Source organism: Tigriopus californicus, chromosome 2 (genome assembly GCF_007210705.1).
Source record: "Tigriopus californicus strain San Diego chromosome 2, Tcal_SD_v2.1, whole genome shotgun sequence".
Taxonomy (NCBI): Eukaryota; Metazoa; Arthropoda; class Copepoda; order Harpacticoida; family Harpacticidae; genus Tigriopus; species Tigriopus californicus.
The window spans coordinates 4,473,589-4,499,523 of record NC_081441.1 but is presented as its reverse complement, the minus strand read 5'-3'; the positions used below and the strand labels follow the sequence as shown (position 1 = coordinate 4,499,523).

At 41.7% G+C, this 25,935-nt stretch overlaps 5 protein-coding genes across 7 annotated transcripts; 2 read left to right on the top strand and 3 right to left on the bottom strand.

Annotated features, from left to right (window-relative positions):
* The first annotated feature begins 3,275 nt into the window (after positions 1 to 3,275).
* On the top strand, positions 3,276 to 6,388 carry LOC131876983 (uncharacterized). The gene is made up of 4 exons (XM_059222532.1): positions 3,276 to 3,762; positions 3,838 to 5,555; positions 5,670 to 5,805; positions 6,129 to 6,388. The coding sequence occupies exons 1-4, from the start codon at positions 3,710 to 3,712 to the stop codon at positions 6,238 to 6,240; spliced, it is 2,019 nt and encodes a 672-aa protein (XP_059078515.1). The 5' UTR covers positions 3,276 to 3,709; the 3' UTR covers positions 6,241 to 6,388.
* Positions 6,387 to 7,334, bottom strand: LOC131876987 (uncharacterized). The gene is made up of 2 exons (XM_059222539.1): positions 7,017 to 7,334; positions 6,387 to 6,941 (listed from the first exon to the last, which is right to left on the bottom strand). The coding sequence occupies exons 1-2, from the start codon at positions 7,228 to 7,230 to the stop codon at positions 6,469 to 6,471; spliced, it is 687 nt and encodes a 228-aa protein (XP_059078522.1). The 5' UTR covers positions 7,231 to 7,334; the 3' UTR covers positions 6,387 to 6,468.
* Positions 7,335 to 8,896: 1,562 nt separating this feature from the next.
* On the bottom strand, positions 8,897 to 14,554 carry LOC131876984 (uncharacterized). Of its 3 annotated transcripts, none has more exons than XM_059222536.1 (4): positions 14,378 to 14,554; positions 12,486 to 13,884; positions 9,253 to 9,410; positions 8,897 to 9,180 (listed from the first exon to the last, which is right to left on the bottom strand). In XM_059222536.1, the coding sequence occupies exons 1-4, from the start codon at positions 14,417 to 14,419 to the stop codon at positions 9,064 to 9,066; spliced, it is 1,716 nt and encodes a 571-aa protein (XP_059078519.1). In that variant the 5' UTR covers positions 14,420 to 14,554; the 3' UTR covers positions 8,897 to 9,063. The 3 variants fall into 3 exon arrangements, with proteins under 3 accessions (XP_059078519.1, XP_059078516.1, XP_059078517.1); XM_059222533.1 differs by lacking the exon at positions 14,378 to 14,554 and adding an exon at positions 14,222 to 14,349; XM_059222534.1 differs by lacking the exon at positions 14,378 to 14,554 and adding an exon at positions 13,971 to 14,239.
* On the bottom strand, positions 9,523 to 11,086 carry LOC131876985 (histone acetyltransferase type B catalytic subunit-like). The gene has a single exon (XM_059222537.1). The coding sequence runs from the start codon at positions 10,924 to 10,926 to the stop codon at positions 9,652 to 9,654; it is 1,275 nt and encodes a 424-aa protein (XP_059078520.1). The 5' UTR covers positions 10,927 to 11,086; the 3' UTR covers positions 9,523 to 9,651.
* On the top strand, positions 14,498 to 17,850 carry LOC131876986 (calreticulin-like). Its single transcript, XM_059222538.1, has 3 exons — positions 14,498 to 14,636; positions 14,913 to 15,037; positions 15,117 to 17,850. The coding sequence occupies exons 2-3, from the start codon at positions 14,959 to 14,961 to the stop codon at positions 16,235 to 16,237; spliced, it is 1,200 nt and encodes a 399-aa protein (XP_059078521.1). The 5' UTR covers positions 14,498 to 14,636; positions 14,913 to 14,958; the 3' UTR covers positions 16,238 to 17,850.
* Positions 17,851 to 25,935: the final 8,085 nt, after the last annotated feature.

Below are 25,935 nucleotides of genomic sequence, written 5' to 3'. Positions count from 1 at the left end.
ATTGTCCAATTTACTCGCCTCAAATATTCGCAGGGAGTATATTGGAGTTGATCAGGTAGCATATTTCAAGTCTGACTTGGACAATGTTCTGACCAAATTCCTTGATCAGCCCTAAATTCAAAAGGTAGCCAGATCTGCCAAGTTTTATTTGTTGGTGGATCAGATATCATATGAATATAAAGTCCTCAAAAAACTAAACCAGATTCTCTTTATCTTTGTATCTACCCTGCTTCGTGAATACGTATATTGTACGTACGTATTTACAAACTATCTGTGCTTCCCATCTTCTTTCTTGACGGGAATATGGTCGCAACTGAGAACGTTGTTCGCATAAATACCTTTTGCTATCAGAATATTTTGTCAATCTTGTAATAGAACTTTGTATAAGACGATGAATATACTTTCTTGACATGTGTTCACTTTCCTGGGAGCTACTGGGGCATTGAAGTAGGAAAAGAAATTAACGTCACCATTAAATTTTGAGAGATCACTCGTACTTTGGAGGCTGAATAGTTCTTTGTCAAGGGTTTAAATCAGAGTTCCAATTCATTTGTTCATTTAAGGAATGGTTCATGCAGCATTGCAATTTAACAAACTGTCACAGTTTTACGCATTAACATGATTGAAAAATACCTTTGAGCCAAAAAAAGCTGGTTTTGGACTTAATTTTCTTATGTTGGAATTTTCAATTTTTACAATTTTTGGGAACCTTAGAAAAGTCTTTTGTCTCATCTTGTGCGTTGTATCTTGGGTTTTTAGAACCTCTTCTGTATTGAAGAGTATCCTCGTGACCTCCCAAAATTTATGCTGACATTTTGGTCATAATTGATTAGTCTTGTTTGCGATTCGTAAGCATTTCATGTTATGAAGAATTTTAGAGAATAGGAGGATTTTAATGAGCGAAATGGTGCCACAGACATTTACTAAATGATCGCCTTACAACATAACAATAGAGAGTCCACCCGTAATCTCTACGCCAGTTAAAAGTGGCTCTATTAACTTTCTATTCATCATGGTACATGGTCAAAATCATGCTTAACCTTGTTAGGACGCTGTCTTTTAGTAAATTTTTAAGATCTCGATTGACAACCACCACCAAATTATTGATTTCCATGTATTTGTATATCGATCTTGATAAGAGCACACGGACAGGAACGATCTCGGGGCAGATCGGTCGTGCCTTAAGTGTTTTATTGTTCCGGATCCTCGGTAATCACCTCTCGGCCAGATTAATAGCTGATAAGCCATTCTCGCTTACTTATAATCAGGTGAAAAACGCCCCAGGCATAGAATACCGTTCGAATACGAATTGCTATTGCTCTTTGTTTTTGAGTTAGACCAGCAATCTGAAACCCAGTTTTTCAGTCCATTTTCTCTTTTGAGATCCTAGGTGTAATATGACGGTGGTGCCGCTTTCAGATTCATGTCCAGTCCAGTTTAAATTTGTCCAACGTGTCATTTGTCCGAGCGAGCATTTCCAGTTAAAGGTTTGGACGATGAGTGGCAATAAATAATCCCTAGATAGGCCCCGTGCTTGCGAAGGCCCCCACTCCGAATTTCAAGGTCGATGATCACCAAATTGAATTGGTGTACAAGTGAGTTGTTTCGTGATGAGACGACAGAAATGGAGACCTCTAATTTCACACGCGTTGAAATCATCGTTATCTACAGTTTCTTGCTTGGCATTTTCTCCGTACTCACAGAGTTTCTGTGTGTGTGCCGTGTTAAACTGGACAAGCACCAGCCAGTGAGCAATAAATGCATTCAAATATGTCTTCTTGGAAATGATACATTCATGATTACATTTATCATACGATGTTCATGTCATGAAGTTCGGAAACGCAATCTCGCGAGTGAAATGCAATAAATGGCATATTACTCACGGTTTAAGTGGAATCATTTCCCATGGGAGACAAGAAACATTGTACTGTTATGAGATAAGTCCTGGCCGTTTTGGGTAAATTTTGCGACTCTAATCCCACTCTATGGTTGCGGAACGTTTATATTGCTACAATTGCTAACAGTTTCCACTATCCAAGATGGAAAGATTTATTCATATAGCCAAAAGAAGAGCATGTTAAAACTTTCCTCCCTTCAATCGAGACCTCCAAATATGACTCAAGTGCGGCATATCATTTTTCAGTCAGTGAAAACCCGGTATGCATTGTTAAATATTTTAGCTCCATAATCATGGTGTGACCGTATGTTTGTTGCCCCTGAATGTAAATGCCTTTAGTGCCCACACATTAAAAGGTTACAATTGCAATTGCAAGCGTTAAAAACGCCATGGTTTCAATTGCAATTCCGTTTTGTCAAGGCAACTCTGAATAATAGCCTTGACGCAAACGCCGCGGCGAGATGATTCCTCAATTGTAGAGAGCCTCCAAGTCAGTCAAACTCCGGTTTAGAGATCCTACGCACAAAATGAGGCTTGTTATTTCTGATAGTAAATCCCCTGGCCCCAGCCCTCTCTCCTTCATGCATGCAAGTACGTATTTATGTCGTAAGTAAGATAGTTTCCTCGCCTGACAAGGAATCAAGGTGGAAGCATTTTCTCTGGTGAATGACGGTCCTTGTGTAGCTTCCATCTATCCTGTCCACCTGATCTTCATGCGCGACGTCAATGGCCTAAACTGTCCAACAGGGTGTTGCGGGAACGGCAAAAAACAGCGAGAGGGGCCATTTTCTGGTATGGCATCCATGTTATGATAGTGCCATTGGTTGAGTGCATTTTGAACATTTGAATATTATGTTCTTTAGCTGATATATAACGTAGATTGACACAATAAAAAATACTAAGTGGTTTCAGAGCCCAAACGCTAAGCGAAAAATGGTTTTCATTCCGTCCGTTAAAGGGTACTTTCTTCCTTTATGTGAGTTGGTCCCTGAGTAGAGAAAATTGCGACCACTTTTGGAAATTGCGTTTCACCGACACTGATTTTTCTTTTACAAAAACGCATCAAAACTTTCGTAAAATTGATATTCATAGTAACATTAGAGGGCTAATAATTCCTCTCCCTACTTGGCATGTCACAGAAAAATTACTCGAATAACAAGGTAAATAGGCGCTGATACCTTTATGTTATTCAATTAAATAAAGATCCCTTGTTCTTTTTTATATTCATCCTTCAGTATACCTTAGAAGAAATCGGCTTTGAGAATTACCAGAATCCTTTTTACCACCCGGTGAGTATTGGTAACGTACTACTGTTACTGAGGATGTCGATCCAGGATTCGCTCGGTCCAGAGAGGATTAAGGAGTTCAGAGAGAGATGAAGCGAGAAGAGGAGGACGAGGAGGAGGAGGAAATGCCGCAGATTGGGATTGATTCAGTTCAAAGAGGGAAGTCGAAGTGGTAAGAAAGTGAGAGTTCGATCAAGCGCCGTATGATGGACGACGGGCTCGAAGACAAATAATATTTGTCCGCCTAAATCATCACCATTCTCCAACTGAAAACGCTGAACAAATCTGCATTGACGAGGAAAGAAATGATTCCGGTGCTCACCGCTTTCAACCTGTGGTCTCAACCTTGAATAGAAGCGTAGTTGAAGTTGGAAGATCATGTTTGCCAGCATCTGCTACTGATACCGAAAGTGTCCAAATTTTCAATGGGCTGCTCAGACTTTGTATCGCATTCTCCCATTCGAAAGAAATCTCACGCGATTGCTACATGGAGTGCAGCCGATGAATTGATGCGATCTCCGTGAAAATGAACAACTGGGTCCTCTACAGTCTCGTCATCATACTCGCACTGAGTCATTGGTAAGCGATCTAACCCACCGTTTCCCTCAATCTTGAACAATCATTCATAAGTTTGCTTTCAATCTCCGTGCTTAGGTGTCTGGTTGAGCCGGTAGCTCGAGTCAGATGGCACAACTTGCGGATAGCTAGGCCTCAAAGTTTCGTTCGATCTCGCAATGTGTTTCCTAATTCTCGTCGGTTCAACCCTATTCGATCACAAAGGCCGGGTAGACACAGAATTGGAAGACCAAGGGCTAGATTACATCCAATTATGAGACGAAGGTCAGTTCGACCCCGGAGACGTCCATGGCGGAGGCCTCAAACTGTTGGAACAACCCGAAGAATTATGACGCGAATGCGGCCCAAACCTAGAAAATTGTTTGGTCAATCGTTTCCTTCAACCAATGGCCTTTTAAAAGAGATCCACCAGCATGAGATCCCCCAACTAGGACCACCTATCAGGTCTTCACCTATTCGCAGACCCTTTGTGGAAGAGCCCAAAAGAGATCAAAATATTGAGTATGATCATTACAACTATGACATTGATCTAAACAAGAACTACAATCAAGATTACAGTTTTGAAGAGGAAAAGGAATTCGATGACTTTGACTCGTTTTTCGATGATCTGCTAGGTGTGAAAGATAAAGGCCAAGGCTCTAGGGGAAAGCACGAGCAATCGAAAGTACCTGAACGCCAAAAATCGCCATTCACAATTTTAGAGACGGATTTTGATGACTATAACGCCGCCGAAAACGAGTTCCACGAGTACGACGATTTTGATTATTTTGACGGGTTATTGTTTGATGACGAGAAAACAAAAAAGAACAAGAAAAATCAAAAGCCGGCCACGGATTTTGGTTTAGAGGAGTATGACGAGTATGGAGACGATGAGTACGACGAATACGACGAGCCAAATCATTTACCAACTTTTGATTTCGAACCTGAGTTTTCACACAGGCCTGTCAATTACATCAAGCCAGCTTTTTTTGAGCCGCCTTCATCAACGCGGATCCACCACAAAGTACCTCATCGGCGGCCTCATGACGTTAATCAACATGCACATGACTTTGGTCACAACCCACACGTCCAGAAGCCATATCCCGACATCTTTAAGTTTAACCATCATCCAGATCACTTTCAGTTGACTCGTCGCCCTCAAAAGCCAAATTCACACCAATTTGAATCTAATCATCTGCCTCCCCACGATTTTCATCCCAACCACCGACCTTCCCAGCCCAACCATTTTGAGGGTAACTCTCAGCAATTTGGATCCACGCCCCACAAACCCAAAAGGCCAGGTTCTAACTCTTTAGTTCCGAGCCATCAAAATGAATTCGATATCCCTGAGCCTGAAAATCACATGAAGCTTCCCCAAGGATTTAATCCCAATCATTTTAATCCACCTCTAAAAGGCTATCGACCACCGCTTGTAAATATCCAGGTAAATCATGAGGCCTTGCCAGAACAACAATTTGATCCTCCCAGTGACGAGTACTCGAATCAAGATGACTACCAAAATCCACAAGACCAGTCTGACAACTACGGTCAAAAACTTACTGATCATGTTGCCTCACTGAAACCAACTCATGAAGTTCAAAACCACATCGTTGAACACAATGAAAAACCGCAGTTAGAAACTCAGTCCCCACCCAATATCCATCCACAGCTTCCACAGCTACCCCAATTTCCCGAAGGATCGCCATTTGGATTCACGCCCACACCAATCATCCTCGAAGGCCGACCTCCACCTGAGGAAGTCCAATTGAATGAAGTTCTAAACAGTGGATTTGATTTCAAAGGAGCTGTGTCACCAGGTACGCGTACACCACGTTTTTTTGGTGTACTATTTCAGAAAAGAAGATTGAGTTGCCAAAGTTGCCTCAGGGTGACCGATTTCTGTATTAACACCATTTTGAATTTTTTTGTAGCCAGTTCCGGTGAAGGGTGTCACACAGACAAAGGCGCTTTTCATTTCCCGGGGCGAAAATGGGCGCTAGAAGGCGAGTGTGGCCAAGGTGTTTGCTCTCGATCTCTTTCTGGAGGATGGGAAGTTTGGGAGCAAAGGTAAGAGTGGAAAAAATGTTACACAGCTTTTGTTACCATAATGATCGAGTGCGGTCTTGCATTCTTGAGCTCGTTTGGCCATTGCAATAATTTCGAGAAAGAGTGTTTCAGGTCCTTTTCCCTGGTTATAATTGCTCATCAGAAAATGTGACATTAGTTGTAGAAAGTTTCATCTTGGCTCCAAACGGCATCAGGTGGTGCAAGAAACGCGGAGTATGAGCTAACTTTCTGATGGCAAAACAATCACCTGATACCATTCTAGGGTCACTTAACTGGGCCTTTTCTATGTCACATTCCAAGGAATCTTTTTTTTTGCCCAACAGATGTGAGGGCTCAATCCAGAACCCACAATACGCTTGTGTCGTGGAGACAAAATCTCATCTTCCATTTCCCAAATGTTGTCCTCAGCCAACGGAATGTCGTGATAAAGTTTGAAGCCGCGGTTAAATCGCTGTAACATCAGTGTCATCCTCATCCTCAAGCTCATGATCTGTGATAAGACTTGTCGTAACCTTTTTCGCTAGTAAACGTGTTTTAGTGCAATCAGTGAGCATTCACAAATAAATTCATGTGCAATATCATAGCATTGATAGTTTTATTCATTCTGATTTTTCGGGCTTCATTTTGCATTATGTTTCAACGGACGACTGCTTGGCCATTCTATCACCAATAGTTGCCAATCGATGAGCCTCCAAATCCACCAGAGCCATGGCCACCACCACTTGACCCACCATATCCTCCGCCTCCTCCACCACTGTGTCCACCACTGCCACCACCGCCAAACCCTCCGCTATGCCCGCCGCCACTACTCCCACCTCCATAGCCTCCACTGCTTCCACCACCAAAACCACCACCATATCCACCACTGCCACCACCACCGCCTCCACCTGAACCACCTCCACATCCTGAGCCACCAAAGCCTCTGTTACATGGTTGACTGGGGTGACCCCCTTGAATTGCCGGCGTGTTACAGGCCAAACGAGACCAATATTTGCCATGATGAACGTTAGAGGTCACGGCATCGGGACAAACGGAGAGTGGATCCAGCCAAGCTCCACTGGGACTTTTGGTTTTCACGTAGCACCACCGATCGCTTGTCGATTTCCATCCACCCACATTGCAATTGCCTTCGCCTTCTGCAAATTCACATACGAAAACCTGACCTTAATACTCGTGCTTCATAATCGAATCTTGGCACTTTTTTAACTCACCGTGATTGAAAACCCAATCACATTGGCAGTTGGGAAAGCCATTGGGATTCACGTATTCGGCATTGCCGCCGCAACTTCCCCCACCCCATTTTCCTCCACAATTAGGTCGGGGAGCAGGAGCTCGAGGTTTCAAACCAGCCCCTCCACCATAGCCTCCTTCGACAGTGGCGAATGAAGTAGTGATGGCGAGAAGACAGATAATATAGTCTCCCATCTTGAGCACCTTGGCAACTGACTAAAGATTGGTTGGGAAAATCGTTACTTTTAAATCATATTCCATAGGTATATAAGTTAATGGGCTAGCACATGCTTCTATTCGCAGTTGATTATGGCCAAACAGATCCGGTTTGTGGTTCGTAAGATGATGCGTATCTTTGGATGGTGGATTATCGCTTATGCCTCCCGAATCGATTCTGGGTAACGCAGGAGTTCCAGAAACTAGGCTCTCTCAAAGTTCGCTTTTCGAAAACCGTTTTACAAATTGTAGCTTATTAAATTTGATGTGTAATTTAAGGCCATTTGCCTACACACAAGGAACAACTGGTACTTGAAAATAGAAAATAATAACACGAATCAGTAAAAATTAATGATAGTAGAAGTTTATTCCTTTTGACGTCAAACTTTGAAACTGAAAAAGAATGGTTTTTTAAATAAAGAATTTGGCGTTTATCCTTTACACCATTTGAATTCAAAGCCAAAGTGCAATCCTATCTTTGTGTCAAACGGACACCGAACTTGTAAGTAAAAGAAATATCACGAATCACTTATTCCCAAAAAGTTTTTTCCTCATGAAGAAGATTTGAACACTATCGCGCTCAAAGGTTCCTCATCATACGTACTTTTTCTCGAACGTCGCCACAACCACAAAACATCTTCATTTTTTTGAACAAAAAGCATAGGTGTTCGTCTACTTGCTGAGAATAAATATGCTGGTAGTTTAATTTTCCGCTAAGAACGTGAATTTTTGAAGGGTTTAGTAAAAACGGTATATTTATTCAAATAAATAATAATGTAGGCAAACATTCTCACAAAGGAATTCACTCGTACTACAGGACGTGGTTTTAACGTGGGCATATGGTTATAGTATTGTAAAATATGGTTACAATGAACGGAATGGTCTTCGGTGTTGTAGAATAGGCTCACAACAGAACGGCTAACAACGATCCTCTTTTAGTTTCAGAGTGATCACACCAACAATGAACCTGAAAAAGAGCAATTGCCAGGATTTCGGGTTTTAAGAACTTCTGCGAAATACACTTACGCAATGAATATGACACCAGGAATGATTGCTTTGGTGTACATAAGTGCTCTTGAAATGGTATGCTGGGATTCACATGTCGGAGCGTAAGGCTCATCCTCAAAATCCACGTGTTCAGAGCCGCCCACGTGTTCATGGTGATCAATGCAAAACTTGCGCTGCCAAATGAGGCATGCACTGACTTTTTTCATAGCCATTTGTCCACTTGGACAACCGATCAGTTCTGTTTTACTAATCATGGGTGGGTCAGAAACTTTGGAAAGAATACAGTTGGCGTGAATAACGGTCTCATTGCATCGTGCACAGATGCGAATGACTTCGACGTATTTTGAGAACTCAAATCCGCTGACATAAGAATTGAGTGGACACTGGAAATTGAGCAAACTAACATTCTGGGCCTGGGGAACGAGCCCTCCCCAGATTGGAACACCAGTAAAAGTTAAGAACAGGACAATGACATTCATTTTCATAGACTAACATTCGAAACAATGATGCGACACTATCAACCGAAGGTATTTCCTGTCCCTGTCATAATTTTAATCAAGTAGGTAGTTTCAACCTTCTTGGGAGGCATACGATTTTGAACGGTTCAAGTCACAATTTGATTATAGTTCAAGTCTGATATGATATTATCTTTTTTTTATTGTATTCTATGATACATGCATATGTTTTTTATTGGGCTATTAAATTTGAGAGCATGCGCTCTTTTGATAAGATTCGTGATGATTCGTTTGATTACAGAAAGGGAAAATAAATACACATGTTGTAAATAATTCCAACAGTTGCCAACTATAGAGACTCATCCTCGGGTTCAAAGTCGGATTGATATGAAACTTCGTCTATTTTTGGCTCGTCATCCTTTTCAGTTTTGGACTCTTTGGGACTTTTGACCTTAGAATGGACAACCTGTGAATTACGATAATATGAGTTGCGAGGTGCAAGGTTGAAAGGCATTTCAATTTGTGCATTTCTCTTCACCTTGGACTTGGACGTTGACACTTGGACCGATGATTGGAGAGTTTCGCAAAACGAAATGTACAAGTCGCGTTGACATTGAAGGAAGTTACGAGTAATTTCCAGTTGAGATTTCATTAACTCAGAGATTAACCCTTGCCCCGGATTAGTGGACGCAAATTCTGGAAGTATTTCAATCCCAAATTTATCGCTAATCTAATATTGTACACATTTTGATAAGACCAGCGCATTTCTCTGATAAAGGAACACGAAACCCAATAATGCAGCTACTGATAAAGAGGAAAAAACATATTTATTTTGGATTTAGTGCTAAAATGCCTCGTACAAGGTACATAACGCCTTAGGGGCGGGTTTTTGAATACTGAGCATTTACTTTCGATGGAGGTCTTGAGTCGGGAAACCTTATTGGATTAGGTCAGTCTTGGCGGAGATGGCATTCACAATCTTGGTGTATTCACTCTTGATCTCTTCGTACTGTGTTTGCACGGTTTGAAGCTTTTCCACTTGACTTGGAGAAGCACTCGACACATTCTGATATTCTTCGTCGCTCAATATCTTCTTTAACTTTTTCATCTGAATTTCTTCTCGCTTGAACGGAATGTAGAGACGCCGCTTGACGAGAATCCTGAAATCAGAGTATTCCAATTCTTCAGACGCTTCTCCTCCAGTTTTGTGGAACAAATAGGCCACTTCAAACACGATCCTCACTTGTCTCTTGTTCAGTTTGTACTTGTCATTAGCCTCTTGGACCATTTTCTTCGAGAAGCCTTGTAAGACCGCCTCTTTTGAAAAGGATGGCAACTTGAGACATACTTGAGTATCGACCACATTACGAAGTTTCGTGAACTCTAAAGTTGGATCCTCGACGGTAAAATCTCGCACATCTTCTCGAGTGGAATAATCTTTCAGAACACTCAGGTACAACTTAGTACCCAAACCCTGGTTTTGGAAAGGAGGAAAGATCAAAATTTGGCTCAGTCTAGGTCGAATATGCTTAGGATAATTGTAGTACTCGTACACGGTCAAAAAACCAGCCGTGGCGTATTGGATCGCACCGGTCGGAGTTTTAGACTTCTCATACAGAATAAAACAGCGCCACCTGGCGTCAGAAATGTCAATGAACGACGCTGCGTCAATGTAGAAGATCATCCAAGGTTGGAGTTTACGGAAGAAATCCTGGAACCCGTTTACTGACCCATCGTACTTGTGCAATTCGAACGTGATGTGAGCAGGGTCGGTCTTGGAAGGCCATTTGAGCAATTCTTGACCACCAGGATGGGGTCTGAACTTGCTCTTCTCTTCCCTAATGTATTGCCTAAATACACTGAGATCTTTGATTTCCTGATTGGGAGCAAATATAGATTGTACAGGCTCTGCTAGCTCATCCGCCTCCAAATCACAATGGGAAGGTATCTTGCTGTCAAACTTGGACACCACGTGCACGCTCTGGGAGCCCGCAGCTATGAGCAGGTCAACCGTTGGATTGGCGTAGCCAAATATGTTCTCATTTTGTCCATATATCTGATGGGTCATGGTGGGTGGGTGGAAGGAACACGAGGGATCGTCTCCTTCAATATGATCTTCATGCTTGAGCCATTTGAGGCGCACCACTTGATTGGAGTCCACAATCCAGTCCTGCCATTCCTCGCGGTTTTTAAATGGATTCGGGTCACTCATGCTTCTCACACGCGTTGTTCCAAAATGTGACTTTGAAGTGTCCTTTGTCCTTCCTTACTTGAAGTTGAAGCTCCAGTGGAGGATGTCCTGGTGTTGTTATGCACGCTGTTCATGGAATCACTTTGGCGGGAGAGCAGCGTGACCAAACTTGAGAGTCCATGTTACAGAGCTCCTTCTCTCTGCCTTAATCCTTATCTTCTAACCGAGAGCTTTCCTCGGAGATCCAAGTGGCCAAGGAGTGATGCCCAGACACAATCATTAGGACAGTAGTAAAGAAATGACAGCAATTCGTTCTTTCTTTCGGAAAAGGAATTGCGATCACATTGCATTTAAAAATGATGTATTGGTAACGACCCAAAAACTCGAAAATTACTCGTTACTTGTTTCTTTCTCGACCTTCAAAGTGGCCTTTATTTGGTTCGTTCTTCTCCCAACAACGCACCGAAACTTTGAAGCTTTCGAGGTAAGCATCCATTCAGCAATAAATGACGATCACTTTTAGGCAAAGTGGATTTTTTTGGAAGTCATGAATCCTTTCAGTTATTTGATAGTCTTTTTACGACTGTTCACCCGATAGCTTGGACTTCCTTTCTGTTTATATACAGTATATGTTGGGGAAAATTTTACTCATCAGGCATGAAGAAACATGGTCAAGATGCAAACATATTCTTGAAATCTTGGCCATTTAGAATTTGGGAAAAGCAACCGGGACGAGTAAAGACATTCCATTGTTTGACAAGGAATGATTGAGTAATGAATTATTTATTTTTCCCAAAGTAATTGGAAAGGTAGTCCAATCCTTTTATTGTGGAACAACTAAGATCCGAAAACAATAATGTACTGAATATGTTATGAGGTATATCGTGCATGACAAATCAAGAGACTATAAACTCAATAACAAATAAAGTGTGTAGTAGTATGTATACACATGCATGTATAGACATATGACCCTTGATACCCTAATGAAGACTAAAGATGATTGCTTTGTCTGTGTGATTAAAGAAAGAAAATGTACTGTAACACTGTAGAGAGAAAGCAGTACTCATGTGTCTCCATCTTGGACGTCATGAACCTTGCAATGATTCATCTAACCTACCTTGCATTGTTCCGTGTGGTCCGTGACTAATCTGTTACAAAATCTGTTACAAAAGTGCACATCAATGGTTTTAAATTCAATCTGAGAACTTACACCAATTACATCCTACAAAATGTAGTCACCCTCTTCAAGGCGTAATTCAGAAACGCAACTTTCGATTTTCTGAAGGCTAAGGCGTCAAAACGGGTAAACGATTAGTTGGCGGTGCTACTTTTTTAAATCTTAACCTGACCTAATCAAACCTAATCTAACCTTACCTAACCTAACACGATATTAATAACCTTTAAAGTCTCTATCTAAACCTTTTAACATTTTACCACAAATTAAAAAAAAATATTTTCCATGAGGGTTAGTGCGAGAGTGATCTCGCTATATTGCTTATTCGTGTAAGGCTTCATTGCCTGGAGTTCGCCTCTAAATCTAAATATGAATATTATATCGCGTAGGTGTTAGGGGATCTCACCTGACACGGCCTGATTGATGTGTTTACGTGGATGAAGGAGCCTTTGACGAAGGCTTTCGTTTTGATGGATTTCATCGGATAGATTTCGTCGCGTGAATAGCAAGTCTAAAGTGGGATCGAAGAGGTAATGATCGGACGCTCCAATCACAGATGGCGGCCCCACTTGCACTCCTTCATCGTGCCTAGGTGGTTTTGAAGAGTGCCTCTTCTTCCGACCTTTATAATTTGAGTTGTCATTCCCTGTTCCAACCCAGTTGTTCATGACATGAGATCGATGAAAATCGCACATGTGGTCGCAATAGTAGCAATGCGAGCTTTTTGAATGCCTGTGCCGCCTTGATCGCGACTGGCGGCTAGAAGGATCTTCACTAGAAGAAGAGCGTTTATGCCTAGGTTGCCTAGTTTTCTTTCTCACGTGTTCCAAGCCCGTGATTTGGTCCTCTAGATTGGGTGCATCTGGTTTGGCTTTGTCAGTTTGATCTTTTTCCAATTTTTTTACCTCAATGAGAGTAGCATCATCTCCTGACTCAAGGGTCTTCTTTTCCACTTCCACTATGGGTTCCTTGATTTGTGCGACCTCTTCTTCGACCTCTGCTAACTCCTCTATGTCATGGAGCTCTTCAAGAACCATGGGGGATCGTGGGCTTGGACTTGGAGAGCCCAATGGTAGTTCTGAAACCTCGGAGGCACTTAAAAGCGGTGTCTTGTTGCCACCCGCGGAATCACCGCTGACTTTCCGGCTTCTGGGAGGCGGCATGATGACCTTCAGATTTTTGGCGTCGGCGTGCTGCTTCAGTCGCTCTGACAGGTTCCCTTGCAAGGAGCGTTGCTGATTTGAGCCCTTGAATTGGTCCACTTCCACCGACGCCTTCCTGCTTCGAGGACGTCCCATACTTGCGTCCGAGTCCTTCCGTAACAACGAGGATCTTCGAGAAGAGCCTCTGGAAGTCGGACGAATCCTCTCCTCCAGTTCTGAAGCAATTCGAAGCGGGCTTTGCAGATCGGACATCAACTCTTCCGAGTCGCTTTCCTCAGGTTTTTGAAATCCCTTGGGGCCATATTTGGCATCATATTTCATGAAATTAGCCAAGGCCGCACTGCTGTGATTGGGCTTGGCCTTCACTTTAACTAATGAATTAATGAATGGGGCGTCTTTTTCTGGCAATGGTGTGCCCACACTACTGGCCGTGGACAATCGTCGGTCTTCCTTCCGTTTGAGAAATGGCGAATCCTTAATCTCGTCCTTGGCGAACTCCAAGGCCAAAGATGCCAGATCGGAATCCTCTTCTGTGATGGCGAATACGTCATCAGCGTCCTCAGGATGATCCTCGGCGGTCTCATCCTTCCCATGTTTCTTGTTAACCTCTGTCTGTTTTTTCTTTAACGAAGACAAATAGCTCTGAAATTAGAAGTGGTGGTTGTCATCTCAAGCAGGTGAGCATCATCTTCCGAGTCCCGTTGGCTCTCTCCAAAACGGTCGCTTACGTTAAGTTCCGATTGACTGGTTCCTAAGCTGGCCCCCAATTTTGTGCCTAGGCCTAAACCCGACTTTCCTTTGAGCAAGCTCATGACTGTCTCCCGATCTTCATCGGACAACTTGGGCCCACGTGGCAATCTACTTCAAAGGTCTTTGTGGATCCATGGAATTCGACGAAGCTCGAGCCAAGTTTGCCAATACCTTTGTTTAACCCTCATTCTCCTGACAGCTGCAAACGAAATCCATCCAAAATATCCACCTTTTTATTCCTGCTTTCTCTCTCCCAACATGTCTTGGTGTTTGTACCAACTCTGAACAACTCTCCCAAATTCCCCCAGCCAATCCGAGCTCGATCCGACATGTTCTGGAAGCCAATCCTAGACCTGCTCTTTCACCAGAGGAAAACTCAGCTCACCTTCATAATCTGTGCTCGTTTTTCCTTTGGTGCACTCGACATGTGGACCAATCACAGTGCTCCGGGTGTCTACGCGTTGGACCAATCATTGAGCGCCCGGTTGTCGGCCTCCAGCAGGCCTACCCGGCCTCTCGGCCCACGTGTCGACTGCCTCCTCTGTGACACATCCGAATGTATATGCTACGTTATAAGTGCATTGACTGGACGAGAAGAGACGCTCACTGTGCAGTTACACTCGGCATTGATCAGAAGGAAGGAGGTAATGTGCCATTTCATAGACTTTACTTTTCAATATACTCGTACACAGGGCAATTGAAGGGCCAACTCGAGTTAAAGAGTGAGATTAATGGTTCATATTGGTTAGATGTGAGCTTTGATAGCTAGGGGAGAGAATGCCAAGCATCCATTTTGGTCTGTTGACCTCAATTGCTGGGTTCGGCTAAATTTCTTTGCCTCTTGTCGAGAGAGTTTGAAATGCTGGAAAAGTACCATTGAATGGGAATGTTGGTGTTTAATTGAGGTCGATTTTCTTCAGGTATCCACGGAGGTTTGCGGCTGTGAAGTCCAAGTCATTCAACACAATGAAGTGTTTTGCTTTAATTGCGGCCTTGTTGTCTTTGGCATCTGCCGAGATTTTCTTCGAAGAACGATTCGATAAAGGTGAGATCTTAAGATTTCTTATCTCTCCAGTTTTGTGGGTGCGGTCGATAACGTCAGAATTATTAATTTCTTCCCTTAGCTAACTGGGAGGACAATTGGGTCCAATCGACACATAAAGGCGATGAAGCCGGCAAGTTTGTTCTGACCGCCGGCAAGTTCTACGGAGATGCTGAGAAGGATAAGGGTATCCAGACCAGTCAAGATGCCAAATTCTACGCCCTATCTACAGAGTTCAAGCCCTTCTCCAACAAAGACAAGCCTTTGGTGGTTCAATTCACCGTCAAGCACGAACAGAACATCGATTGCGGTGGTGGTTATGCCAAGGTGTTCGATTGCTCCTTGGACCAAAAGGACATGCACGGTGATTCGGAGTACAAGATTATGTTTGGCCCCGACATTTGCGGTCCTGGAACCAAAAAGGTTCATGTCATCTTCAACTATAAGGGACAGAACTACCTGATCAAGAAGGAGATCCGATGCAAGGATGACGTGTTCACTCACTTGTACACACTGATCGTCAACCCTGATGGCTCCTACGAGGTTCTAATTGATAACGAGAAGGCCGAATCCGGCAAATTGGAGGAAGACTGGGACTTCCTCCCACCCAAAGAGATCAAGGATCCCGAAGCATCCAAGCCCGAAGACTGGGATGAGCGTGAGAAGATCGACGATCCCGAGGATTCCAAGCCCGAGGACTGGGAACAACCCGAGCACATTCCCGACCCCGATGCCACTAAGCCCGAGGACTGGGATGATGAGATGGACGGTGAATGGGAGCCACCTATGATCGATAACCCAGAGTTCAAGGGTGAATGGAAGCCTCGTCAAATCGATAACCCCGAGTACAAGGGCAAATGGATCCATCCCATGATCCCCAACCCAGAATATAACGCTGATGAGGCCAAGAGCCTCGGCAAGTTCGACGAGATCTGCAAGCTCGGTTTCGACTTGTGGCAGGTCAAGTCTGGCACCATCTTCGATAACATCCTCATCACCGACGACCCAGCCAAGGCCAAGGAAGTGGGTGAGGAGCTTTGGGGCAAGACCAAGGATGCCGAAAAGAAGATGAAGGACGAGCAAGACGAAGAGGAGAAGAAGAAGGCCGAGGAAGAGGCCAAGAACTCTGAACCCGAAGAGGATGACGACGAGGATTTGGATGACATCGACGACGAGACAGAGGAAGCTCACGACGAGCTGTAGGTCTTTATTCGAAACCTCCGGGAAAGTGTCCTCGCGCAACCTCAGGCCTTTTCCGTATTATCAAATAACTACCACCAACCACAAAACCATGATCCTCATCGCATTCTTGGTGATGAACGACAAACGACTTTTCAGAGTGATGTCCTCAGCCAGTGCTTTTTTCGACTGCTCTACTTCATGATCCGGCGACCCCCTTGTTCTATGAAAAAGCACACCTTGTCTGTTTTGAGTGTTTGTTATTAGCCTCGTTTTCTATTAAATATGAGTCTTAGCCATCATCCGGAGAAAACAACAAAAACATTGTCATCATTTCCATCCTCCCCACTTAAAACGTAGACGAAAACACTAAAGCATAGCAACACTTTCTGCAGCACCAAGCCTCATTCAACCCTCTATGATTAATCCGATATTTCTGTATCCGAAATATCGGACCTACTGCATGGCATTACAACTCTGAACTAAAGACCGACGCATCTTCCTTGAAGAATCGCTTGCATTTCAAATTAGGGCCTTCAGAAGGTACATCGGTTCATTTGTCCCCCCTCTCACCCGAGTTATGAGTTATGAATTTCGGTTCGACCTGAAAGAAACCAAATTTTACCTCTCTTCTGTCAAACATTGCGAACAAGCTCTGATTACATTGTCTTGACTCCTTTTCATCTCCTTCTCTTTTTGTTCGTTTGAGATTCCTTTCGATTTTCAAAAACGTGTGGGTCCCATCTTATTCATGCAAAGATCTTGTGCAATGCAAGCAAATTATGAAGGACACCCATTTGGCATTCCGATACAGAACTTTCAGTACATGAGATTTCAACGCCAAGCCTCGTCCCCCTCTATGGAATCCAGTTCTCAATCTTTTCTCCCAGAAAACCAAATTCAACTCGACCGACATTTCCACTTACTCGAAACGACCAACAAGACGAATTCCATCTTCTTTAAGATAATAGAAATTTCTTCGGACCTGGAACCACTGGGAATTGGATCTTCCAAGTTGTCGGGACTTTGAACTTGCGCCTGGTAAAACCACTGTGATCATATCTCTTTTCCTATCTCCCCATTGTTCTTCGATCGATCCAAGGAAGGAGTCGGACTCGCTGGAGAAAAAACGATAATACTACGTAAATGCACTCGAAGACTCCTTGGATCCATCCGTCACGTACGTCGTTTTTTTGGGAAATCCACTTTTCTCGTCTTCAAACGCTGCACTGTACATGAAGTATGCAAAGAAATCCACCACCCAATCCATCTTTTGATCGCACGAATTTCCAATCTTTCTTTCCACTCCATCCATCGAGCAATGCCTATGGTTTGATGTCCCCTTTTCTCCGCTGGTAATGATTTCCCCACTCTCGGTGTTAAAGATTAATTTGTTATCAATACTGCTTATGATGATCAGGTCACACACCTTTCCCAACTACTCCTTCCTAGATCCCCCCTCCCATCCACCTACAAACCAATACTTTCAGTTCCTCATGGTTTCTCCTCTTTCAAATGGCCGAGTCTTCGTCTGGAAATTTAGGACTATGTATCGATTGTCCACATATATCAATGAGGCATTTTCCACGGTGTTACTTCCTAGTTGTCTGTGAATAAAACTATAGGGAACAACTAGACATTAACGCAGTTTCACTCTAAATTGAATTGAAAGCATTGATGTCCTGGCCAAAGCAAGATCGTTTGGTGTTTTTAAAGATTTGACATGGAGACGTGAGATTGGCCATAATAAAGTAAAGGATCGTTTCCATGGCTGCACAAAATTCCTAATCAAGGTGTCGATTGGCTTCAGATTCGTCAACTTCCGTTAAGAGATAGAAAGGGACCCTTATTACTGGAGTTGTAATGATCAATTGTAAGCTTTCATGATTGTTTATAAATTTTAGTCAAGAGTTTTCTTATTGGCACCTCACACTACGAGTAAGTAGTAATCACAAAGAGTTTAGGATTTCTGTTCGAAAACACAACGAAGTACGTAGATCTTTTAAAGCTCAGAAAGGGTCGGTCGGCCCTTCGGTATGACATGTTTTAAAGACATCCTCAAAACATTTTCTTTTTGTAAAATCTGAGCGCATTAGTCAGTTTTCTAGTATTTTCCACAGGCAATTTGCAACCAAAAGATATTAACTTGGTTGAAAAATGTTCGGGGTTGCTGATTCACATTCTCAAAACCTCTTGAATTTGGCTCTTGAAATTTTGCGAAACACTATTTTGTGTATTATTATGGACACATTGCTTATTGGCAATCAAATTGTTTTCAACAAACAACAAGCATGATCAACTACAAATATATATTAACCAATTTCCCATTTCCAGAGGCACATTAACTCTAGTGATGGGAAGCAATCCAGCTAACCTTTTCTTGCTATTTTTGATAGCGAATTAGATTTTTTTTTTTAAACGAAAATCCACCCATTTTATCCGCCCAGGGCGAGATTACTCGTATTTTTTGTCATACGGGCGGGTTCAAGCGAACCTTGCTTCCGCTGGTGGGTTTTGAACCAACACCATCCAAGCAGAATATTCTTTCTTTAATCACGCTGCCACTAAGACCACTTGCCTCCATTGGCTCCCAAATAAGTCTAGATAGAACTTAATCGTTCACTACCTTTTGATACAAAATGTCTTCCAATGATGTCTCGTTTCAATCATGTGAACGCCCACCTATGCCTACCGACCGCAAGTTGGAAAATACAAGTAGTCGTAGGTAGAGCCTTAGTTATGAGCGTGGCCAAAAATAAGCCAAGATAAAGGATTCCTGGCCTTGCACGAGCCAATATATTAACCTTTGCATTCCATTCTACTCAAATAGGCCAAGGACGACATCCCCACTGGATTGAAAGGGTGAATGTGATAATTGGTACTAAATACTTTAATCGACCGTTTGTCCAGTTCAGAAGTATTGGTCTTTTTGAGAAAGAAACCATCGGTGAATTGTCAGCCCGTTTGAGCATTTGGGTCATTACTTATTTACCCTAAAACTAATAGCAACAGATGGCGCTAAACAATATATTGTTTCTCTCCTGTCGTAAGATTACCACTTGAATGCCAGTGCATTCGTCGCTTATTTCATTTACCTACGGTTCTGAGTTTTGAGAACTCGTGATTTTTGATAGTGTTGTGCGATTGAGCAGGAAATTGACACACATGGTCGAATTGCCTTAAACGTGATTACTGATTAGTAAACCAGGGTTAGGAAGAAACATGCGGTTGAATTGACGAACTAGACTTTCAGTCCATTGGTGATGTAGTCCATGGATGGATTATGTTGCTTTCAGGTTATCACTTATCAGTTATCACGAGTTCACGACGTGGGCCCTGATTGCATCATTTAGTTCGGAGCCTTTGGTTAATTGAGAAGGAAAAGGAAAGAAATTTGAAGGCACTCTCTGATCAAGGCGTATTGCTACCATATTCAGTTCAATAGTCCTTAAAAACCAGTCCAATAGTGAATGGCAATCAAAACTTTTTGTTGCCCGCCGCTTCTTGCAGCCTGTCACTGAAACTCGTTCCGGTTGGTTTTTAAGTCATATTTCAAACTGAAATAGAATGACTCAGATTTGTTGAAATAAAACATTAGACCTTTGGAGTATTTTTCGCTTCAGATTTATCACATCATTTTGAGCTTTCGTGGAAGGTGTTCTTTGATGAATTTGTTAAGGGATTGACAAAACATTTTGTCATGATAAGTTGTTCACTTTCGAACAAATTTAACAGGGAGGAGTTTCTTTGCCACTCCCCTTCCCTCTTAAACACCGAAAAAGGACGTCAAGTCAGTTTTAATTAGTCAGTGACATTCGGCATAGAGCAAGCTGTACTTTTTTGCCTTGAATTAGATATTGAGGAAATGCTTCAAATTGAGTCAGAATCATACCTAAATGAAAGATTTTGACTTATCCCGAATAGGACATGTTTTTTCGGAAGTAATACTTCCTGGTCACCAAAGAAGTTTCTAAATTTAATAGAATATGAATTTAGGGTTGATCAGGAATTTTGGTCAAAAGCTTGTCCAAGTCTAACTTAAATTCTCCCATAGGATCAGCACTTTCGTAGGGAGTATGTAGATGTTGATCCTGTAGAAGAGTTCAAGTCAGACTTGGACAATGTTTTGACTAAAGTTCTTTATCAATCCTATTCGGACATTTAGGCAAGCGCTGGTACCAGCAAACAAACTTGCCTGCCAATGCCAGTGATGCAAGATTGGCGCTTCAAACTGGTTTTAACGAAACTGACCTTTCCTCATATAGCACTGCGAAAGAAGGGTCATCTTCTCAAACACATGTTTAAAGCTCCAAACTTGCATCACTGACATTGGTACCAACAAACAAACGAACCTGCCAGAGCTTGCCTAAACGTCCCCATATTCAAGGGTTGGCCAACTCCGGCAAACTCTTATTTGATGGTCGATCAGATGATATAAGAAAAATAAAGGCAAGTGTGAAGTAATGTGAATAAGTTTTCCGTCTTGAACTGCAAGGAAATTCTTTCCCAGGAGCAGTAAAGAAGTCTGCAAAAAAGACAAAAGAATCAAGTGCGCTAATTGTAACGGTAAAAACAGCTTTAACGCTAAGCCGAACAGCTTTTCGCGTCATAGTGTAGTACAAGACAACGGATAAATAGATTCAGAAAATTTGTTATTTACTAACTAATTTGACTATGATATCTTTAAAGTGTTAGTATGTAATTCGAAAAGCGATCTAAAATGATATCTTTTAACCGAAAATTGGACATAAGCCGGAAAATGTCAGTTTTATATAAGAAGAGATTACGAACTTTTATCACTCCCCACGCTATAAATTGATAACAAGTTTTTTTAAATGTTATGAGAAAAGTTAACGTCGTTAATAAGCAATGAATGTTTAACAATTTGACGTCCAACTTTGCCCTTTCAACATCCTTTTCTTCTGACACACATGCTTTTCCGGGTGGACAAAACTTTTTGTCACATTTTTGGCCCAAACACTTCAAATCAGTTACGCTAGATGACGCTCAGACGAATTTCTTTCTTAAACTTTGTATTGCTCCCTAATGTGTCTGCACCAAAGTATCTAACTCCGAAGAGAAGGGAATGAAGAGGATTCTAATCTAAGAAAATTGCAATTATAAAACGCTTTTTTTGATTAATTTGTGCATCTTCATAGAAAAAAGAAAAAAATCAAGCATGAGTCTGACACTTGCTCAAAAAGATCCTTAAAGCTCTTGCTCACATAACACAAATTAAGTGTGAGCAAGCCGAGTTGGAGTGAAATTTGAAAGCATTCGTCAACGAAATCCTATGTGACATCAAAGTCAAGTAGCTCCTAAAGGAACAATTTTCCACACTTGGATGAACCTTTTTCTTTTGAAACAACGAGAATTCGGCGATAGAGCCGTTGATACTCAGTCATTTGATAATCACTGTCCATGATTGGAGGGGTTCTTGGGTCCACTAAGCGCATGCCAACTCATGCGTGAGAACGTTTTCAAAATACTGCTCAACGGAGCCGGGAGACTCGGCTGAATAGTGTGCAAAGGTATGCGTAGGCAACGAATGTCGAAGTTTCTTCAAATCGTCGTAATGCTCCTTGATGAGGGCCAGAGTTCATGAGGTAACGGCATTTCATTGTGCCAGCCACAAAGGATCTTCTTCCCGAGAATGACACGAACGCTCATTCACCCGGCCATTATTTACGATTCCTGTCGCCATTCCAAATAGGGCATGCCATAGTGTTTTTTTTTGACACCTCCTATTGTTAACTTGAAATCTAATCTGGGTGATTTCAAAATTTATTGACGGAGGGTAAAAAAGCCGTTCACCTTCATGTCATCAATGTATTAAACCGGTAAACGGTCAGTCTCTTTCTTCATTCACTCAGTCAGAGCAGCAACGAAGACAAGAACACCAAGGTCATGTAGGACGTTGCTCTGACTTGGTGATCCTGGAATTAAATTGTCATACCGTCCTTTTCGGATGTTAAGATCAATTGCCAACGAAACGATGGCTAGTAATCATCATGGATGAGCAAGTAAACGCATTATACACTCCACGTGTCATATTCAGTACATGTATCGGAATGTTGACGTCGTAGTACCACCAATGCTTTCCGGAAGCTTGAGATCAATCTACATGAATGGACCATCAATCTATTCTACGCTTGCTACACGCTCACTACCGTACACTCTGATTTAGGGAGTCAATGAGCTCACCAACCATTCACTAATTACAAGCGATGAATCAATCAATGAAACTAAAGCACCTGTGCTTCAAAAAATACATGGATAGTTGCGTCGATTAAGGATTAAAACAACGAAACTTGGCTTAGAAGAGTGCATCTTTTTTCATCTGAGAAGAGCATATGATTTTGAACCTCCTTATAGGGATTCTAATTCCCTTGTTTTGCACTTAGTAGTACGCCTTGATTGAAGTGAAAGAATCATGTTTGCCACAGATCGTGATAAGCAATACATTAGCGTAGTTCCCATGGCCTGGAAAATAGACTACTTGCTGGCTATTTCAGTCATTTGACCCCACAGAACTTGAAGTCACATTTTTTATTTAGTATAGACAAGATTTGAAATTCACGGGGTCAAACATCCCGAAGCTCTGAAGACCCCTTCAACTTAATAACGTTTGCCACTTTTGCGTCTTTTAGGGAGCCTAAGGAAGCTTTTTTTTTCTTCTGATAACTGAATTGCTGTTGCAAGAACGTTCATCAGAATTGCGTAGCTTAATTTTTACACTTGGAAACCCAGAGATTTCCCAATTTTCAAAATACCCAATTGCTGAAAGAATTTGAAACAAAGCTACACTTACAAGAAAAAAAAGATTCAGTTCAAACACTTCATCTCGCACAAACATCTAGTAGTCTTTAAGAAAGAAAACACGTAAAGTTTGACCTCTTGTCAACTTCGATACGAAGGATGGTGTGTATGAGAGACCTAATAATTAGCTCATACTCAATGACTTGTGGTGCTACAAAGTGCATCTCATGTCGAGGGTTCGGATGTCCCTAGAGATGATGACTTAACCGTGCCTCGTGTTTTGTCTTCGCCTAACCTATCCCTACGGCCAAGCTACGTATGAACTGAAGCCAATGGCATGCTTTTCACCATTGGAGATCCCATCACCACAAGACGCTATGGCTTATGTGGGTCTAGGGTCTCTTTTTGTTCTTTTCTTAAACATATCTTTACTTGAGGTTTTGATCCCTTCAGTAGAAAAAGCCCAAACAATTCATCATGAAAAATAAAAGCCACGGAGCAATAATAAGATGGTAGGGATTTCCAGGCTGCATCAAAGGTGCGGCATTCCAAATTAAACGTATTGTAAAAGGCTCACAATTAAACCATTTGGTTGTTGTCCAATGAGGGGAAACATATCGGCTTACCAATTTGAGAGATCTGGTTCGATCCCAGGCTAGCCACGTTCAAGCTTCTTTACAGTATTGAAATTACAACATGAGTTGCTCCTTTAATAGCTTAAATAGACGAACTTGTGGCCATTCCCGAGGATGAGGTAATAATTAATATTTATTGCGACGACGGAGTGGGAATATCCCTCAATTGGGATACTTATCATCAGATGGCAGGCCCAGCGAGAGAGCTGGGATCAGACTTCGCATACATTTTTTGTACATTTTGTTGTCAATTCAACCTAGAGCTCCACTTTCACGCGCTCCATCATTGTACTGTTTTCTTCCTTCAAATATTCGCAGAGTATGTAGTTATTGATCCAGAATCATCCTTTAAGGCAGACTTAGACAATGTTTTGATGACAACTCCTGATCAACCCTATATTCAAGGGCTCACCAAATCTGCCAACTGTTATACGTTGGTGGATCAGATATTAAATGAACCTAAAATTAAGCAATATGAATAAGACGTTCGTCTTGAATTGCTGGGAATTCCATTTCCAGTAACGTTAAGGAAGTCCACAAAAAATATGAAATACACTATGTGACAAGAAGTTGACGACATGGCACAGGTTTACATTCAGAGCATTTGTGAGGCATAATCTCTATGCCACAGAGGAATGGCCTCCAATCCGATGGAATTGCTGCCCTTTCATTTTACCCAAATTAGTTGGGTCTTGAATGCCATACTATGTCCGATATTTCAGAAGTATTGACATTCCTTATTTCAACAGGGGAACATATGAACCATTTAGAAAAAGTCAATTGCAACACTTACCGCAAAGCGGCATTGTTGCCCTCAAACTCGTTTCAATCCTGCACAATTCTTACGGCGGAATCTTTACAGATAGACATTTACAATCTGTTTTGTCAACAACGCCAAAAATATTTGCCAACAAGAACACCCTCGAGTGCGGTCGAGCAAGCAACACATCTGCAACGCTTTTGTATAATTACCTTATCTAGATTTATTCCAATAACATCAGTAGAATCCCGTTGCTAGTTCTCGAAATGCATAATTCCATCTCTGTTGTACGTGATGTGCTTTTTTTTAAATATCTGAGTAATGAACTGAATGATATCCTCACTAGCTAGTTGTTTACTTTAAATTTATAGATACGCAAGTATTCATGAAAAGTTTGCTTTCCGCAATTTTCCTTAAGTTGATCAAAGTTTTCTAACTTTGTTTTTTATTGTCCACGGTCGGGAAAGACGGTAAGTCGACAAATGGAATTTGTTATCGCAAATAGGGGCCCTTTTTGAAATCACAAGACCAAAAGGAACAACACACTAAATAAAAATTTCTATAAAACATTTGATACATTCATTTCAACAGCATCAGAAGGGTCCCATTGCTGCTTCACAAGATGCATAATTCAATTTCTGGCAAAAAGAGGTCCTTATCTTTGGACAAGTTTGATGGCTTGAAAATAGTTAAAAGTTAAAAAGAGCTAACGAACGGGGAATCAATCTTCAACAAATCGATTTCAAACATGACTTACAGCAACATGCCCAAAGGCACAAGGTAAGGGCAAAGACAGAAGCATTGAACAAATTATCATCGCTAAATACTGAAGTGTGTGTTAAGGTGTATTATATATTCTTTTCAACTAGACAATATTATATCACCAAAACAAGCTTGACCCTTTAGGTCGCCTAATTGCATCTCAATAGGTGCCCTTTTTTGATTATGATTTCGTTTTGGCCACCTTCCCTTTTCTTAACAATGTGAAAACCAATTCTAAAGAGTGATAACTACAGTACATCTACGTGCAGTTCAGAAGCCTGCTTTAGTGTCTAACATTCTTTTACATTTTATTTTCGATTTCAGTTCCTGGGTAGAATATTTCTGTTTCTTAATCAAGTAACATTTTAATGCTGGTTTGAGCTCACAATAACTTGAAAGTATAAGATGAACAATAAATAGTTTCTTTAATATTTATGACACTCCTTTCCTTCCTGATTTGCTGAAATTTGATTAAAGCAATCTTACGATCGTTTGTCATACAAAGAAATGCAGGTATGGCATGACATGTCTTAACATTTCCACCTTTCTAAATGCTTATTGTGCACATCTCAAATTGATTAAGATAAATGAAATTCATCCACCCACCATGAAGGGAGAAAAAATGTCCATAATTTGAAGAAACACTTCCAGATTGAAAAGCAAAATGAGCTTGTGATGTTTGCGTTTTGGCGTTTTTATCCTTTTTGTTACTAATGAATGAACCAGTCGTAATGAATAAGATGCCATAGGAAAATGAAATATTGTTGCGATATGTCTGATACTTGTTACTTGGACATTTGATTGTT